The 18,570-nt window shown below is 39.3% G+C and overlaps 1 protein-coding gene across 5 annotated transcripts in view; it reads right to left on the reverse strand.

Annotated features, from left to right (window-relative positions):
• Window positions 1-17,176, reverse strand: part of nt5c2a (5'-nucleotidase, cytosolic IIa) — a 33,424-nt gene extending 16,248 nt beyond the window's left edge. The window contains exons 1-6 of one of the 5 annotated variants that reach the window (XM_031755018.2): window positions 17,041-17,176; window positions 16,364-16,485; window positions 7,637-7,710; window positions 6,192-6,309; window positions 5,994-6,089; window positions 5,130-5,221 (exon numbers count right to left, since the gene is read on the reverse strand). In XM_031755018.2, coding sequence (XP_031610878.1) covers window positions 5,130-5,221; window positions 5,994-6,089; window positions 6,192-6,309; window positions 7,637-7,710; window positions 16,364-16,464 — 481 coding nt within the window. In that variant the 5' untranslated portion in view covers window positions 16,465-16,485; window positions 17,041-17,176. The other 4 variants (XM_031755019.2, XM_039621907.1, XM_031755020.2 and 1 more) reach the window with 4 other exon arrangements.
• Window positions 17,177-18,570: the final 1,394 nt, after the last annotated feature.

Below are 18,570 nucleotides of genomic sequence, written 5' to 3' on the forward strand. Positions count from 1 at the left end.
TATTTATTAAAAAAATCTGCATCTACTGCAAGCTTTAAAATGGAGAAGAAGAATTTATTTTTGTGTAAAGTGGACCTGAGGTGATTCTGAGGATCACACAAACATGATAGCACATGATGGAGCCCACCTGTTCCACCATAGCAGGGCTGCTGTACATCGAATGACCAGCAGATGTCAGTACTTCAGAGTGAGCTGTTGAACGGGGCTTCCTCACACTATCACTATGATGGGTCTTTAGATTAAAAAGAAGAAATGGACTGACTTAGGAAAAAATCCACTTAATAAATCAAATTATTTCCTGAGCACCATCTGAAAACTCCAGATTTTCGTTGTGGTCGTTTCTCTTTGGATTAGATGATCTACTGATATTGCTAAATATATTTAGTGATTGATTGATTTTATTGATTAGCATACAGAATACAAAATAAAGATTACCAAAAAGCAAAAAAATCATGAGACAAGGCTAATCAAAGGGTATTGGCTGAAGCATTTGCTTATTATGCCAACCCTTTTAACAAAAATCTTTTGCATGCAGCTCCTGTACACAGGGCTCAAGCAAAGAATAAAAAGCAAAGCAAAACAAACAAACAAACAAAAATTTTCCACCTTAGATAATTACATCAAAGCAAAACAATCAAGAGTTTCAGAATTATTATTTTTGCTCTTTTCATTCTTGATTAATATATTTTTCTAATACTCTATTTTTAAACATGTTTTTAAACAAGGAAAATGAACTACACCTTTTTAAATCATTGTCATAACTATTCCACAGGTTAACTCCTCTAACAGAAACACATCTTTGCTTTATGTTTGTCCTTATCTTGTTTGTTTTAAAGACATCTGTTCCCCTTAAGTCATATTGACTCTCTCTGACTTTAAACAGCTTCTGAATACTGCGGCAAAAGCAAGTTATTTTGTGCTTTATACATTATCTGTGCCATTTTATATTCGACTAAATCATAAAATTTCAGGGTATTCAGATTAATAAACAAAATGTTAGTTGGTTCTATATAGTTTGATTGATTTATAATTCTTATAGCTCTTTTTGTAACTTGAAAATAGGAAGAGTATTTGTTTTATATGCATTACCCCATATCTCCAGACAATAAGTCATATATGGAAGCAACAGAGAACAATAAAGTGTGTATAATGATTTTTGTTCAGGACATGCTTTGTTTTGTAGAGAATAGCAATGGTTTTGACATTTTGTTGTCACATGATTTATATGAGACTTCCAGCTCAGCTTATCATCAATTAGCACTCCAAGAAATTTATTTTCGAACACTCTTTCAATTTCAATTCCATTAACCCTGATTTTAGATACATTTTCATTTGTCTAGTGCCAAAAATAATCAATTTTGTTTTCTTTATATTTAATGATAACTTATTTACATCAAACCAGTTTTTTAATATATTTAACTCCTTTTCCACTGTAGTCAGAAGCTGTTCTAGGTCTTTACCTGAGCAATACAGAGTGGTATCATCAGCAAACAATACACATTTTAACAGTTTGGAAACACTACATATGTCATTTATATATAATATGAATAATTTAGGGCCCAGCACAGAGCCCTGAGGAACACCACAAGTTACCTTCAACTGATTAGATTTTACATTATTGATTTCAACATATTGATATCTGTCATCCAGGTAACTTTTCATCCACTTGTATGCTATCCCTCTTATACCATATCTCTCTAGTTTATTCATTAATATAGAATGATCAATTGTATCAAACGCCTTTTTAAGTCTATAAAAACACCAACGGTATATTCCTTATTATCTATTGCATTAGATATCCCTTCTACAAGTTCCATCACTGCCATCGAAGTGGACCTTTTCACTCTAAAGCCATATTGGTTATCACTTAGGAGATTATGCTTCTCTATATATTTATCAAGTCTATTAACAAATAACTTTTCTAAAATTTTTGAGAACTGTGGGAGTAGTGATATTGGCCTGTAATTGGTAAACTGACATCTCTCTCCGTTTTATGGATTGGAATAACTTTTGCTGTTTTCATTTGTGAGGGAAACACACCAGTTCGAAAGGACAGATTACAAATGTATGTGAAAGGTTGCACTATATATTCTATAATACTTTTAACTAACATCATGTCAATACCAAAACAGTCAGTGGACTTTTTATTTTGAATGTCTTCACAATGTTAATTATTTCTCTATGAGTTACAGCACCAATAAACATGGAGGACACATTCTGAGTAATATGTTTATTTAGGTCATTATTATTTCTTGACTCTGGAATTTCTTTTGCTAAATTAAAGCCAACATTTACAAAGAAATCATTAAATTCATTTACAATGTCTTTAGTTTTATCAAGCACAATATCTTTATCTTTTTAAAATAGTCTGGATAATTCTTATTTTTGAGCCCTTTTTGATTATGCTATTTAATATCCTCCATGTTTCTTGTGTGTTACTTCTATTTTGCTCAATAATGTTTGGTAATATTCTTTCTTACTTGTTCTTATAATATTTACTAATCTATTTTTATATAACTTGTACTTTATTTCAGCATCTTTTGTCCTCAGTTTTATGAATCTCTTATATAGATTATTTTTCATTTTACATGCATCTTCTATCCCCTTTGTGATCCATGGCTTATTTGATCTGTGATGCTTTCTAGTGATTTTCATTAAAGGACAATGTTTTTCATATAGTGAAATTACAGTTGATAGGAATGCATCATATGCACTACTTGAATCTTCATTTGCAAAAACCTCATTCCAATTGTGTTCCTTTAAGTCCACCTGGAGGGCAGCAATGGCTCTTGTTGTTCTATGTCGTATCATATCAAATGTTTGATTCTTTTTTTTAGTTTTAATCCCAAAATAATTTTGAAAAATTGCAAAAACAGGAAGATGATCGCTTATATCAGTTATAAGAAGTCCACCTACTATTTCATGGTCAATTTTATTTGTGAATATATTATCTATCAATGTAGCTGTATCAATTGTTATTCTACTTGGTTTTATAATTACAGGAAAAAGGCAGTTACTATACATTGTACTGATGAAATCTGTTGTTTTCTGATGTCCGTTTGGGTTTAGCAAATCTATATTAAAATCACCACAAATTATTTGCACTTTTTATCATTTAGGTTGCTAAACATAGCAGCAAGTTTTTCATTGAATGTGTCAAGGCATGATCCTGGTGTCCTATAGATGCAACTTATAATTATATTGCTAGCTTTTTCAACATGGATTTCAATAGTAACACATTCCAATACGTCGTCTATGGTGCTTGACATACATTCAATCAGACTACATTTCAAAACTTTATCTACATATAAAGCAACACCGCCTCCTTTTTATTCACCCTGTTCATTGTAAATAATTCGTATCCTTCCAGTCCCATTTCACTAACTTTCTCATTATCGAGCCATGTTTCTGATATTGCAATTATATTAAACTTTTTTAACTTACTTAAACATTCCGTAATTTTAGAGAAATTTTTATACAGGCTTCTACTATTGAAATGTATGACTGACAATGCATTTGCCATTTTAATATTCATATTAAATTGGTCATCTGTATAGTACTCACAAGTACTATTATTGTTATTGTAGAAGTAATTATCTGGGTCAATGTTAGTTTCAGGGTCATGCATGTTGTGCTCTGCATAGTTAAACATTTTGAAGTTCATCTTCTCAGCGTGTGTGGCAAAATAACCTCCTTGACAGTCCTTCTCATAATCAAAGTCTTCCTCTTCAATATCTCTGAATGGAAACCTATAATCTGTGTCCAAACTTGTCATTTATGTGTTTTTTGTTGTTTTTTTCCATTGTTTTTGAGCCATAAGGCCAGAAACACTTTCCATACCCATTGTTCATTATCCAGTCGTCACTTTTCCAATAGATTCCATAGCAGATTCCTGATTATTTATATTGCTCCAAGTCTTTGAGTTCTCTTATCATCACAACTTTCGCTTCTTCTGGAGTGCCATTTAGTCTTATCATTACTTTGCAGTTCCTCGTCCATGTCGCTTGTATCTTATTTTGTTTTCTCAGGCTGCGTGCCTGTCTTGCAATTTCAGCAGTCTTTTTCGTTAAATGTTCATTTAAATACACACCGGTCCCTTTTAGCTTCTTACCCTGTTTCAGTAACTCAATCTTTGTTTTGCGACTCACAAACCGAAGAATAATTGCTGGCTTTGTTTTACTGTCTTTTCTGGGGAGCGTGTGGCATGCTGCAATATGATGGCTCTGAATACTTACATTCTTCGTTTGAAGGAATTTTATCACTTGCTGTTCAAGCGTTTGCAGCTCCTCTACCGGGGCATCTTCACCGTCTTTACCTCCGCCAGCTGTTACTCTGGCATAGGTTCGGTGTTGCGTCTCCAGTCCACTTATGACTAAGTCATCCATTCTTGTGTACTGTTCAAGATCCTCGAGTCGCCGTTCCAAGTCGTCTATTTTCTTGTCCTTCTCCTTTATCAAGTTTTTTAGTTGTTTTATTTCATCCATTAGGTCATGTAGCATACCTTGTTGTTTAGCCACTTTGCTCAGTTCATCAGACATGAAATTAAGTGATTTCCTAATCTCCTCCAACTCCTCTTCAACTCCTGGGTTTGCTGTCAACTCCTGGGTTTGCTAAATCCAGCATGAAAGTTGAGCATAAATAGGATTTTGTTCATATTTGTGACCAAGAATCTTACACCATATGCTTTACTTTTGTAGTACGTTTTGTAAGTCATACCTTTACTCTTCTCCACTCAAGCTTTAGCCCAACACGTGTTATACCAGATATTTTTGACATTGCCTCTGACAGACTGACAACAGATGCTCCCTGTAGTTAAACAGGCAGTCCCAACTTAGAATGGAGCACCAACGTGCTACCACCGATGAACCTGAACTACAACGTCCCCGTTAATGCTGCCAATGCAAACCCAGCTCTCACCACAGCTGTATGGGAACCAAATGGTATATAACAGCTGGCTAGTCACCCCACAGTTAAAGGCCTTCCCCAGGCTGATGAAGCACATGTAGTCTTTCTGCAGACATTGCATGTTTTATTTTATTATATAATTTTTGTATAGACTGCATCAGGCTCAGGTTTGAATTTTAAGATTAGAAAACTTACAGAGTAGTTGTGTTGCTTTGGTTACTTACCGGGGAGGTTAAAGAGCGTGTTGAGGATATAGAAGCGGTCTGTGTCTCCACGCTGGATGAATTTGTTCGGGTACATCTCTCTGATGTCAGGTCTGAGCAGAAATAGTAAAGAAGAACTAGTAAATATAAATACGACCATACAAACTTCACAACGTTATCTTGTCCCTGTGCAGCCGTCCAGACTCTACGCTGAAACCAGCGTGCTTGTTTACATGATGTGAGTGTGGCACATAGTATGGGAAGATGTTAGGAATACAGGGATGTGTTCAAGAAGTCAGTCACAGGTAGAAAACTGCTGGCAGATTAAATCCAGTGTGCTCAATTCTTTGGTCTGTAGCTCACCCAAATGTGCTGCTCATAAGCCAGACACACAGACAAATCACACTACCTGATTCTGAGCTACAATTAAGCTGCTACAGAAATGAATGGCTCCTAGGTGGTTTAGCACCACCATCATACTATAATCAGTAGTTTGAATTCATGTAAAACTAATCAAACTCCTGCCTGCCTCGCCTGTACTTGGAAGATTTCCACAACACCTGTACTTGAGTTTTGACCTTCAGCACAGAAAAATTCATTGGTTGCTGAAGTAGAGAAATATTGACCTGATCCACAATCCCATCATCGAAAGAACAATGACAATGTCAACAATCCCCCCAACAGGCTTAACCAGTGAGTGTACTGGTAAACACTAGCGAAAGGTTTTATGCTCTGAAGAAACACTGGCACGCAACACTTCCTCTGTGTGGCACTTGACAGGACAGTCAAGTTTCAACAGGGTTTTTATCACCTAAGCTGAATTTAAAGACACAGAGGTTTGGATAAATGCCCATTTTAAAGCAAAGTGGGAGTAATGGACCTTACCCCTTCAAAAAGTTGAACCCATGCACACACACCAGAATGTTTCCATAGGCATCAACTTTGAGCAGGTTCCCATACATTGTGTCAAACACCAGACCTCTGTGGAGCACGGAAATAGGTGAAAACATAAACACCTCACATTCACCATTCGGTGCAATGAAAACTAAACTGAAATAATAAAGCTGGGCTCTGTGAACCTACCTGGTGGGGAAGGAGGGATCGTAGACAAAGTTGAGCAGCTCCTGTGGATATCCAATGGATACCAGGCGCTCCACTGTCAAGTCGAAGCCCAGGGACTCATACTCAGGAGATTTATACACTACAAAAACACAGGGAGACAAGCTCAGGTTCACAACAATCCTTCCAGTGAAGGATGTTATTGTATCCACCATGGAAAGAGTCATATTCATTTCTTTGGTATCTAGCTACAGTGGTCCAAACAAAACCAAACTGTGTCTTCTGTTGTTTAAACAACAAGCTAGCAAGGTCTTCTTCTGCATCACAGTCATGTCTGCAGGGCTTCCACGAGCATACCGCATGCTTGATGCCCATAAATTCAAACATCAAACACATTTGTGCTTTGGCAAAACTTTTAGGAATCACATTTATCTAAACTCTACATAAAATGTAATGGTTGCTGTGACTGGGTGGGGGTGGATATTACCACTTGTTTCAAGCAAAACAGTAGAATCAATAATATTCTGTTATTATTTTATAATGTGAATTCTAAAAGTTAACTTCAAAGACTGATATACAGAAAATGCAAAAAAAAGCAACATTTCAGGTTCCTACCATCATAGGTTTTGTCTAAATATTTAAATAATCAAGTAATTAAGGCAGAAGCAGATAATGGCATTATCTAGAAAGTTCCTTCAGCTCAGTGCGTTTACAGCTAATAACATTCTGTAATATTTTTCTGACGATAGGCAATATATTCACGCAGGCGACTTTCTGATGGGCGGAGCAACGTGATCATGCACGGACAGAAGAGTCCAAACATGGAGGAACTAGTTGCCAAAAGGATACAAAGTCACCAATTTGGGATTTCTTAGGCTTTAAACCGGATGAAAGAGGCAAACCTGAGGATGTAACCAAAGACGTACGGTGCCAGCAAAGGACTCAAACATGACTGACTTGCATGAGCATGTACGTGTCCACCATCCTGCTGAGTATGCTCGGCTATCACCAGCTTACTGCTGCTAATATTGTGAACCACACGGCTAAAACCTGACAAGGCAAACATGCTCGTTTTTCTGTCAAAGAATTTCTAAGTTTTGTTTGGAGGGAATATTTGACCTTCTTTTCTTGTTTGTTTCAGTATTAATATAGCTATAATACAGCTTTTTTTATGATTACTGGAAGAGACATTTTGATTTTTAACTTTTTGTTTAATTTTGTATTTGCTGTTGGGTCGAGTGTGTCAGACAGATAAACACAGAGTGGAAAAAGAAGCCAGGTTGTCTTTGTTTCCCTCCCCACCACAGGCTCAGCCTATCGTTGATGGCTGATATATTCGTCCAGTCGCTCAACCTTACTGGTTACCAATAAAAACAGTTTGGGATACCACCACTGCACACATATATATGGAGTTAAGGATGACGTAAAATAAATAAGTGGAATTTACAAGAAAGAAAAGACTCACTCACCTGCAAGAGTGTAATCCATATCAAAACCAAAACACTTGATCTTTTCCATGGCCAGGCTTCGATTAACAAACACTCTGAAACAGGAGAATCGTTCAGTCAATGAGTGCACGACAGATGAAAGTGTAACGAAATCTAAAAATTAAACACGACACTGCTTACTTTTCCCACAACACACATCTAAGACCACAGTCTGCAAGGACAGAAACTACAGAACAGTGCAAAGTCTTAATGCATGATGCAGGCTGTGTTTCAGTCCCTCAAATAAAACTCATGGTGATTATTACCATCAGCTGTAGAAGGCTAATGATGTCACCTTGCTGGGCAGGTAATGTGGTTACTGCATTCACAAAGTGATGTAGGACTTTCAAATTAACATCATACGTGTATCTACCACAAATCTGGAATGAGCTGAAATCTCAGTGACCTCGGCCACAAGGTCAGGGGTCAGGACACTGTCATCAGACTATTTGTTATATAAAGCTTTTATACTCTACTCGAGCATTTAAAGCACTTTATACTGCAAGCCTCACTCACCCATTCACGCACAATTATGCGAGCACGTTTCTTCTATGCCCAACTACTTTCTATCCAAAACTCACACACTTATGTCAAAGTGTTGTTGAATGGCAGTGATGCAGTAATGTGTGCATGCAGCACAGAGCCATGGATCAGTGTCTGAGTGTCTAAACGAGTCTCACAGGCCTGAGTGTGCACTTGAAGCCATCTATAACTCTTAACTCATTTAATCCTCTGCTCAGTTTTCTACTAATGAAAACGTCCCTTACTGCCATTCATATGACACAAAGTCATTATGCAACAAACAATTAAATGAGAGAAAAGTCTCTGTTTTTACTTTCAACTGTAGAAATTTCTGCCCCTCTTCTTTTTACGAAATCAGTTAAAAAGAACGAAAAAAAACCGTGGACAGTCTGAGCAGTGAACTAACGTGGTGGCTGTAGCTCAGGTAGTACTAACTGGAAGGTTGGTGGTTCAATTCCCATCTGTTCCAGTCTGCATGCCAAATATCCTTGGGCAAGATAATAACCCCGTGTTAGCGGCTTTCCGATGCATCCATTGGAGAATGAATGTTAGCCAGAAAGCACTTACATAGAGCACAGAATAAAGTGCGTGGGTAAATGAGGCAGGTTGTGTGAGTGCTCCGCGTAGAAAAGCGTTATATAAGAACCAGTCCATTTATCAGAACTGTTTCTTACAGTTTAAGTCCAAAGAGCAATGCTGACTGTTTTCTTTGTCACAGCAGCTTTTTCTCTATCATGTAGACAAACTGTCAAATATATCACTTCTTTACACTGACAGAAATGGGAGTTTCCGTGTGTGGCCCGCAATGTAAAAATGAAGCTATGTAACCATTAGACTCTCATGGCCCATCACAGCAGAATGGAATCACAGCCGTTATAAGCATTAGGGCAAGACCCCCAGAATCTACACACTGGTGGTGGAGATAAAGATGGAGGCTTGAATGAGCCTGAGTAACATGGGAGAGGTGGAAATGTGATGGAGATGGTTGCATGAAGGCGTCTGCAAGGGAGAATGACAGTTAAGCAGCGAGCATGTGAGTGGAGGCTGATTGGCCTGAAGAAGGCGAGCAGGAAGACGATTGGAATAGACCAGTGATGTCAGCGATGAGCTTTACAGCGTGGGAAGTGGAGGTGATGTAAAGCTCAGATTAGCCACCAAATACCCAAACAGCAGACAAATGTGTGAACTTATATCGTCCTCATTGAACTGATAATGTGACCTGAGCTACAGCCAGCCCTCATCATCAAAGTACTGGTTTCACAGAAATCCAGATGTACCAGATCCAGTGTTTCCAGTTGATTTTTGCCATTTGCAGTTTGTTGGTACCAGTTACCAGAATGTTCTAACACCAACATGTTGCATAAAGTCAAAATATGACTTGAACACATGGAAGCCACTCACATCACACAGGCTGGCTTCACCTAACCAGCCACAATCTGCACAAAGTGCAGTTTAATAGATAACCCGGTGGGAGCTCACTGCTGCAGAGATGAACACAAAATCCACAACAGAGAACAAAACTCATGCACACTGCCATCAACCATTTCCAACAATCCCAAATGAAATCTTGGATTGTTCTACTTGCGGAACGTGAAAATTGGATGTTTCAGGTATTATCCAAGCAGAAACGTGAAAAATCTGAAAGACTTGACAACATTTTCCATGAAGCAGCATCCAAATCCAAATAAATGTGTATACGGAAATAATCAAAGACGTACAGATTCAAGGATGGAGATTCAAACCCAACGTCAAAAATTTTGGGACATTGAAAACATAAAGAGAAAACTGAATGCAATAACATGCAAATCTACTGAAATAAAATTTTTAGATAAAAGTGCTTAAGCAGGGCACCAGCTTAGCTCAGTTGGATGAGCACGCGACCATATGCCGCATGGCTGAGAGCGGCCGGCTTCGAGTCCGACCTGCGGCCCTTTGCCTCATGTCTTCCTCTCGCTTTCCCTCTGCTTTCCTGTCAGTCTTCACTGTATCTGTCCAATAAAGCCAAAATCTTTAAAAAAAGCACAGATAAAGAACTGTACGAATGCGTGATTGGATTCTACTTGTGTAGAAAGTGCTTTAAGTGATCGAATCAAGTAGAAGGGCACTATAGAAGTAGACATCTTTTTCAGGCGTTGCATATTTAGGCAATGCTAAATTGCATACTACAGCTATACCAGCGGGGCTTTGCAGCAGAAAGTACAGAACTGGCCTCCCTGCAGTCAAGACGTTTCATCAGCTAAAAGCATTTGACACACTGCGAAATGACAATAACCTGTAATTCTGGATTTCAGTTCATCTGATGTATAATAATGGAATAAAAGGATAAAAGGGAAGATGGAGAAAGAAGAGAAATGCAAATCCAAGAACCCAGAATGAGAGCTGCTCTCTTCACAGTGAGAAATCCCAATCATTAATATTATGGAGCTCCATGAGCGGAGTGTTTCATGGAAGGTCAAGCCACATCACAGACATCAAAACTAAAAAGTAACGTTGTCACCATTCACAGTTTAAGTAACAATAGGATGGCATACCTCATTGCAGGATGGTTTTGAGCCAGATCCTTTGGAAAGCTTTGTAATAGAAAATACACGCAGTATTACCACAGAACTGCTAGTATTACCACTCCTGCACCTGCACGCTCTCTCTGACAGCAGACAGGCTTTCGTTATAACTCCTGTTATCTCTTAACTAAACCAATTAGATCTACCTTCATTACCTACTATTAGTTTAAAATTATGAACACACAAGAAACAGACACATCTGACATTTTAATACAGTTCTGAATACATTTGAATAGCAATATAACGAAGCCAGGATCTGTGGTTTTATACATGACACATTTGAGATGAGTCAATGTATTGTTTGGTTATAATGAATGAGAAGAAACAGTCTTTTATTTCATTTTGGTTGTTCTTATCATTCTGTCATGCCAGAGTGATATCACAGGTTAAGCTGTGACTAAATGATAAAGACGCCCCACAGTGGAAAACAAAAGCTGATTAGGGACTTTCCTTTGAACTTGTACGTTGCCCATCGGAGTTCCTGCCTAAGAAAGGTGGCTCAAGGTGGCTGAGAGCGCCACAATAAAACCGACACCAACTCAACCAAAACCCCTGATGCTACAACAGCTGTGCTAGGAGACAGAGACTCAGGATTCATAATGACAAACTGATCAGACCTATATGGATATTTTTAATCAATATCTGAGGTGACAGTAATTAAACTGTGAATTTATAGTAAGGTTAATAGTCCATATGCATAAGCTATAAATATGATTTTTAAAGGCCTTTAAAAATCATATTTATTATGCTCAATCATTATTTCTTTGAATAATTAACCATAACTATTCAATTCAATGTTATTTATACAGCGCAAAATAACAGCAGTCGTCTTAAGGTGCTTTATATTGTAAGGTAGATCCTACAATAATACTATGTCACTTTGATTCTGGTGGCTATTTAAAGAATCAGTCAACAACTACAAGAGAACTGCTACAGCCTTACATATCTGTAAGACGTCCACTTCTGTTTCTCTTTTTTTCTCTTTTGCAAAGACTAGATCCTTCCGGTATTAGCACACAGCTGACTACAGCTGACAGCACAGACACATTAAAGCTGCTCGTTACATGAGGCCCTCTGTTACAGCACTGGTGTGTTTTTCTTTCCTTCATGAAAATGTCTGAATGGTATGACTGAGAGTAAGTAACGATGCAGGTGCCCATATGTGATTGGTAGGGCAATGCACAACCTGAAGTCAGACAGAACCTTTATTATAAGAGCCAGGCTGGCTGCTGTCTTCAGAGGATTCCTCCATGTCTTCCACCCTGGCACAGCTGTGCAGCTCCTGCTCTGTGCTCTCTGTGTTTAACTCTGAAGGAATGAGTAGGGGCGAGTGGCCTTTTAATTTGTGTACATTTGTTGGAGAGGCATTACAAAAATCATAAGGCATGAAATCTGTTTCTTGATTGAATTACATGTATGTAGGGCTGCCACGATTAGTCGACTAGTCACGATTACGTCGACTATCAAAATCGTCGACGACTGATTTAATAGTCGACGCATCGTTTGAAGCTTTGTAAGATCACAAAAGACGCAGGAATAAGTAGTAGGATTTAAGAGTGTAATAACGGACTGAAACAGAAGATGGCAGCACTGCATGTACAAGGATGCCAGCTGCCGTTACACTCGAAGAAGAAGAAGCAGCAGTGTCCCAGAATTCATAGCGCCCTGCTCAGTTTTCAACAATGGCGGCAGCTAGTTAGTTTTAATATTACTCTTATTAATCTTTCTGGGTCACAAAATAAACGTTTAACATATTTTCAGGCGAGAATGTAGCTGTGTAAACCTCAAATATTTGCTCAGTTTATCAAGACACTGCATATTTTCAAAAGCGCTCCGACGTTTTCGGAGACGTCTGTTACCCACTAGCTCGATAGCTAGCCGGGGCAAGGCTCACTAGAGCCCGTGAGAACACCGGACTCCCGGCAAATCGTTTTCAAACCCACCACTGTCTTTCGCTACTCAGGTTAAACATATATAAGTCAGTTAGATAACTTAAAAATGTTATTGTTTGGCCTTTTTTTTGAGTATTTTATTTGTTCCTGAGTAAATCGGTTTGGCTGAGATTAAAGTTATAGTTTATACACGACTGAATAAACGTCAAGCAGACAACTGATTATCAGAAGTGTGAGATGTTCGAGAATATACTCCGGTGTCCCGTTATATTTTAGATAGCAAGGAGTTTATTAAACTTTACCGAAACAATCTGTAAATCTCATTAAATTTAATAAACTATCATCTTGTCTTTATTTTTAGTTAGCACATACCCTAAACACTTAAAACTGTAAGCTAATGTTATATAAGAGCAGATGCTGCTGGTGCAATAAGCTGTACGTTTTACGTCCAATGGATGCATGATCCGATTAGTCGACTAATCGCAAAAATAATCGGTGACTAGTCGACTATCAAAATAATCGTTTGTGGCAGCCCTACATGTATGTTACTATTTGTTTGCCCTACTAACATTTCCAGTAAGACACTTCCCACTTTTTCACACATTAGAGCTACAGAGTAGGGATAGGAGCTGAAGACCTATTAGTCTGCTGCCACTGATTCCTCATATCGGTTCCACGTGCACTTGTGTTACAATCGGCTGATTTCAGTTCTTGTGCCAGAGGAAGAAAACAGTGACACAGTCTACAGTGTGGATGTGACCATTACACAAAAGGACCAGAGAGCGATGAAGTGCACAAACAGCACTCGAACGCTAAATTAGCCAAGAACCCAGAGCGAATGGTGAAGCCCAGCGACCAGACCTGAATTCAAACATGAAACAAATGGATGAGCAGTCAGGCTGCAACCTTCGTTTCTACCTGTTCGTGTTTCTTATGTAGAATCACTGTGACGATCACTTTAAACTGTTGTTGGCTTTGTGTTCATGCTTAGGTTTGTACTGTTCAATGCTAATTATGTTACAATGTGTTTCATGTCATTTTAGGGAGATGCAAGAAACTAAAGTAACAAACAGTAATGAATTCATTTCTCCTGGGAGTAATTAAGCAACGTGCTGCATTACTTTTTAGAAAAGTGTTCTGTGTAATATGTGTAATACACAAACCCAACACCGGGCACAACAAAGATAGGAAAGACCTCCAACGTGCACAAACGTTTGACCACACAGCATGCAACTCATTTCAAGTCTTTGATATGCTGCAGAAATGGTGGTGGCTCTCAAAGCAGAGCCAATAAGAACCCAATGAGAGAAGCAACGAGGCTTTGGCTCAGTGCGTGATATCGATCAGGGAATCAGAATCACTAAACTCTAATGGACTCCCATCCAAAACACTGTGTACTCGTAAAATTCACTTCATGCTGAAATTAAAATTTTGCCGTTTTATTTATGGTAAATGGTAAATGGCCTGTATTTATATAGCGCTTTAACAGTCCCTAAGGACCCCAAAGCGCTTTACATATCCAGTCATCCACCCATTCACACACACATTCACACACTGGTGATGGCAAGCTACGTTGTAGCCACAGCCACCCTGGGGCGCACTGACAGAGTTTTCCTCTTTATGACAAGAGGAAAACTATTTACATAAATTGGTTTTGTGTATTTTCTACCAACTTGCTTTAACTTCAGCTACTTGAAGTTAAGTATATGATCGATCTGGGTTGGTTCCAGTTTTGTTCCAAACCAACACAATCCCAGTTTTAGATAAATATATTTTAGACCCCATTTCTTTCTGGTTCTCTGAGCGTGAAACAACCCTGAACCCTGAAGCAGAGACAGTGGCGCGCTGCTTTTCAGCCTAATGTTAAATTACACTTTAAACATGGGAGCTTTGGTTTGGGTGGAGACAGGTTTTTTCATGTCTGGTGTTTGAAAATTAAGAAATGAAAAAAACCTTTTTTATTTCATACATTTCAGAAGTTGATTTCAGCTTCCACCGTATTAACATTTTTCATAGGGAAAATTAAACTGTAGGTTTATTTTTAAAAATGAAACCCAGACTTGTGTGAGATGGTCAACCATAAATAAATAAATAACATTAAAATCAGTCATTTATCCACGAACACACGTCTGTTTTTCCAAAACTACAAGCACTGTTACAAATATAGACCAGCTGTCATGTTTCTTCAAACTGCTTAAATGTATGTGGATTTTTTTTTATCACATATCGAATCTTAAATACTGTACTGTGCAATAGTCTTGAGCCAGTGCTAGTTTCGTTATGTTTTATTTCCAAGAAGCCCGACTTGATAATTTCTTAAATGTGATTTTGAACAACACTTTTTCACTCATTTCACTCCATCCAGCATTCTCACAGGAATGTTTCAGCCAGTCAACAAAAACTTAGCATAACTTGGCATGGTGTCCATCTTCAAAATATTTGAGGAAACTGGACAAAAGAAGAAGTGGCAGGCCTAAAACCCATGTGACCTGATGTGATGTCATTAAGCACACTGCTGTCGCAATTTTAAAATGATGGCACTGCACCCTCCCAGTCCACAGTCTTCTGAGCAAACATGCAAGTATGAACTTGAATATTTGGGTACAGAGAAAAATGGAGAAAAATGGCTAAAGTCACCTCAAAATCTCAATCATCCAGGAAACCCCCAAAGGTTGTTTGTCTGGATGTTTTCAGTGGGAGAAACGTTTCATCATCATCCAGGTGACTTCCTCAGTCTCAGCTGACTGCAGGTTTCCAACTTTATAAACAGTACATCTGCATAATGACTGAAACCAGCACCACTGAATGAACAATGGACTGGGAGGTCAGTTTCTTGATCACTAATATGCAAATTGTCATGGCCATTGATCAACAACCACTGATCAATGGCCATGAGTCCCATTCACAGAGAGCTGAGGAATGGCTGCAATCACAGCATTGTAAGATGGTGACAGATGTACACTCATGGAACTCAGAACTGGTCTTTGCAAAATAGTTTTACGTGTAGTCAAACTGTATTGAATTTATGTGTGGATGTCAGCACATTTTGTGAATACTGTGTTTAGACTGTGGATTATATACATATATATACAAGAACTGGCCTGGGGTTGGGTGGCTGTAGTTCAGGAGGGGCAGCAGATCATCAACTAATCAGAAGGTTGGCGGCTAAAAACTGTCTGACTCTTTGCAGATGGTGGATTTTCTGCATTCATAATTCCCAAGTGTTCAGCATCCCCAGCATCACTGGTTGGAAGACTGGTTACAGTTGTGTAACATATGCTCCACAAGCACAAACAAATGTGTGCAACTTTAGAGTACTCACAAAAAAACCTTAAAATTCACACAAATTCAGTACAGTCCCAAAACACTGGAGAATGAGGTAAAAGCATACCTGCATAGAAACACACACTACCCTGTAACGGAGTGATGCTGACAGAACAGAGACAGCCAGGATCAGGAGTAGAGCTCGGGAATGAAGCCCGGAAAACTGAAGGTGAATGAAGCATGCAGGTGTTCACACCAAATGTGGACTTCCAAGCTTGTTACAACACAAACTCTGTTTTTACATATACTGTTTTCATTTTTCCACCTGTTTCCATAAATCACTGCACACATTCTCCCAGAAAATTATGATAAAGGAGAGGCGGCTCAAGACTTTTACACAGCACTGTGTAACTGCACATTTTATGACCATCAGCTGACAGACTTGTGCCTGCACCGGGACTACCATCTACCTGTGGTGAGCTTCACGGCGATACTTCTTCATGGCTACACCGTCCATGTTGGCTGGAAGAGCAGCGAAGTTCTGCAGACGGTCGCTCCATGAGGTCGTCATCTTTAACTGTTAGTAATGTTTCTGTAAGAAACGAGACAGAATCACTTACAGAGAGACCAGCTGGGTCTGTCTGTGTCGTACTGAGAGCATTAACGAGGAAGCTTCAGTGAATCCCTGTTACACCCACGGTCCCTCTCCTCACATCCTTTAACGTCGTAACGCCTCAAATCTCACTTTTTGATAAACGTGATTAGGTGACCCACACCCTCTTCGTCCACTCAAACCTCGCATAGCCCTTTCCCACTACTACCCACTCGGCTCGGCTCGGTTTTAGGGGTTTCCATTGTTTATTAAGGTCATGTGGTTTGGACTGTTAGCAGCACATGCGTATTTTAAACAAGAGCAGAAGGCAAGTTCCGGTAAAGTTAAGGTTTATCTTATAGACAAGAGTAAGTTCAGATGCTGCTGCTGACAGCTTACAGTATGCTGTGTAATCACACTCCGAGCGACCACGCACTGAAAGCTCCAGCTGCCCTCGGACAAAATCACAAGTTTGGAACAACTTTACCGGACCAGCACGCTGTTAAGGTGAAACGCAGTTTTACGATCTATGCATAAGAATGACAAACAACTCACCGTCGTTTCTACAGTTTTAAGTTGGCACACTGTATGGAGCATGCGCAATTCTTTGCAGCTGCTTCCTGGTCTTGTCTGTTGTTATTGCGGCTTCCCTTTGCACCGAATGACTTCACCGCCCTCTCCTGGAGCTTCTGAATACTTGGCCCGTGTGCCCGCCTCGACACCTCCGTGGACAAAAATGTACACGCACAAAATCTGCCATATAATCCTCATTCGACAATGTACCCATTTTTTCATAAATCCCTGAACCGACTTGAACCCTTTTCAAAATGATCAAACAAAATTATTTTCAGGATATTAAGCCTCTGAAAGCCTGCTTAAACATTTGAACTACTTCACCATTCTTTACATTATTCTTTTTTATCTGTTTCTCCCAAACGCACACACACACACACACACACACACACACACACACACACACACACACACACACACACACACACACACACACACACACACACACACACACACACACACACAAATCACTCCGGGTGGTCGCACGGCTCAATAATATACCTGGCAAAAATACGAGACTGTCCAAGACCGATGACCTATCCCCGTTTATTATATGGAAAATAATTTGTTTTATAATTCAAATGTTTCAAACCAGCGTTCCTCCCTGTCCAGGATGTGTACATCCTCATCATTGAAAGAGTGTCCACTGGCCTGTAGGTGTAAATAGACTGCAGAGTCCTGGCCTGACGAGGTAGCTCTTCTGTGTTGTGCCATCCTCTCAGCCAGAGGTTGCATGTGCATGCAGTGGATGTCAGAGCACAAAATAAGACATGAAGTTTAAAGAATTGTCTGTAGGTCTCAGATATGATCTTATCAAAGCACAGATCTGGGTAACGATATAGAAGAAGTTCTACAGTATGACGCAATGGCCTTCTTCATCTGTAATTGGAAGACGTTTGGAATCAAAAGGATTGTTCATGGCCAAACCTCAGTGGCCGCACAAGCAGCTTAAGTGACTGAAGTAGAAGAGCCTGTAGGTCTGGATCAGGGTGGAAGGGTAAAGTGAACCAGGTCCTAATTCTGACAGAGCATTACTCTGTGGCAAGAGGACAACCTTCCACAAAGACAACTATTTCTGCAACACCAGTCAGGCCTGGTCACTCCTCAGTAAAAGGCACATTACAGCCCAGTTTGCAAAAAGGCACCTGAAGGACTCTCAGCACATGGTCTGATGAAACAAGGATTGAAACTTTGGGCTGAATGACAAGCATTATGTCTGAGGAAACTAAGCACTGGCCTATACTATGACCAAAGTGGAGGATGGGTGTGACAGCATCACACCCATCATGGAGCCATGACCGAGACACAGCTATGAAACTAGCAGGCCATGTTACACACCACAACAACAGATGCAAGGACTCCCCTAAGAACTGCGTGTTGACACAAACAATAACTGGTGCATGAACACTGCCACTACTGACAGACACAGTTCAACTGACACAGATGAACTAGGTCCTGTTGCTGTTGCTGGTGTGTGTTCGGCTGCAAGCCGAGTGTGTAAATCGACGTATG

This window comes from Oreochromis aureus, linkage group 13 (genome assembly GCF_013358895.1).
Source record: "Oreochromis aureus strain Israel breed Guangdong linkage group 13, ZZ_aureus, whole genome shotgun sequence".
Classification (NCBI taxonomy): domain Eukaryota; kingdom Metazoa; phylum Chordata; class Actinopteri; order Cichliformes; family Cichlidae; genus Oreochromis; species Oreochromis aureus.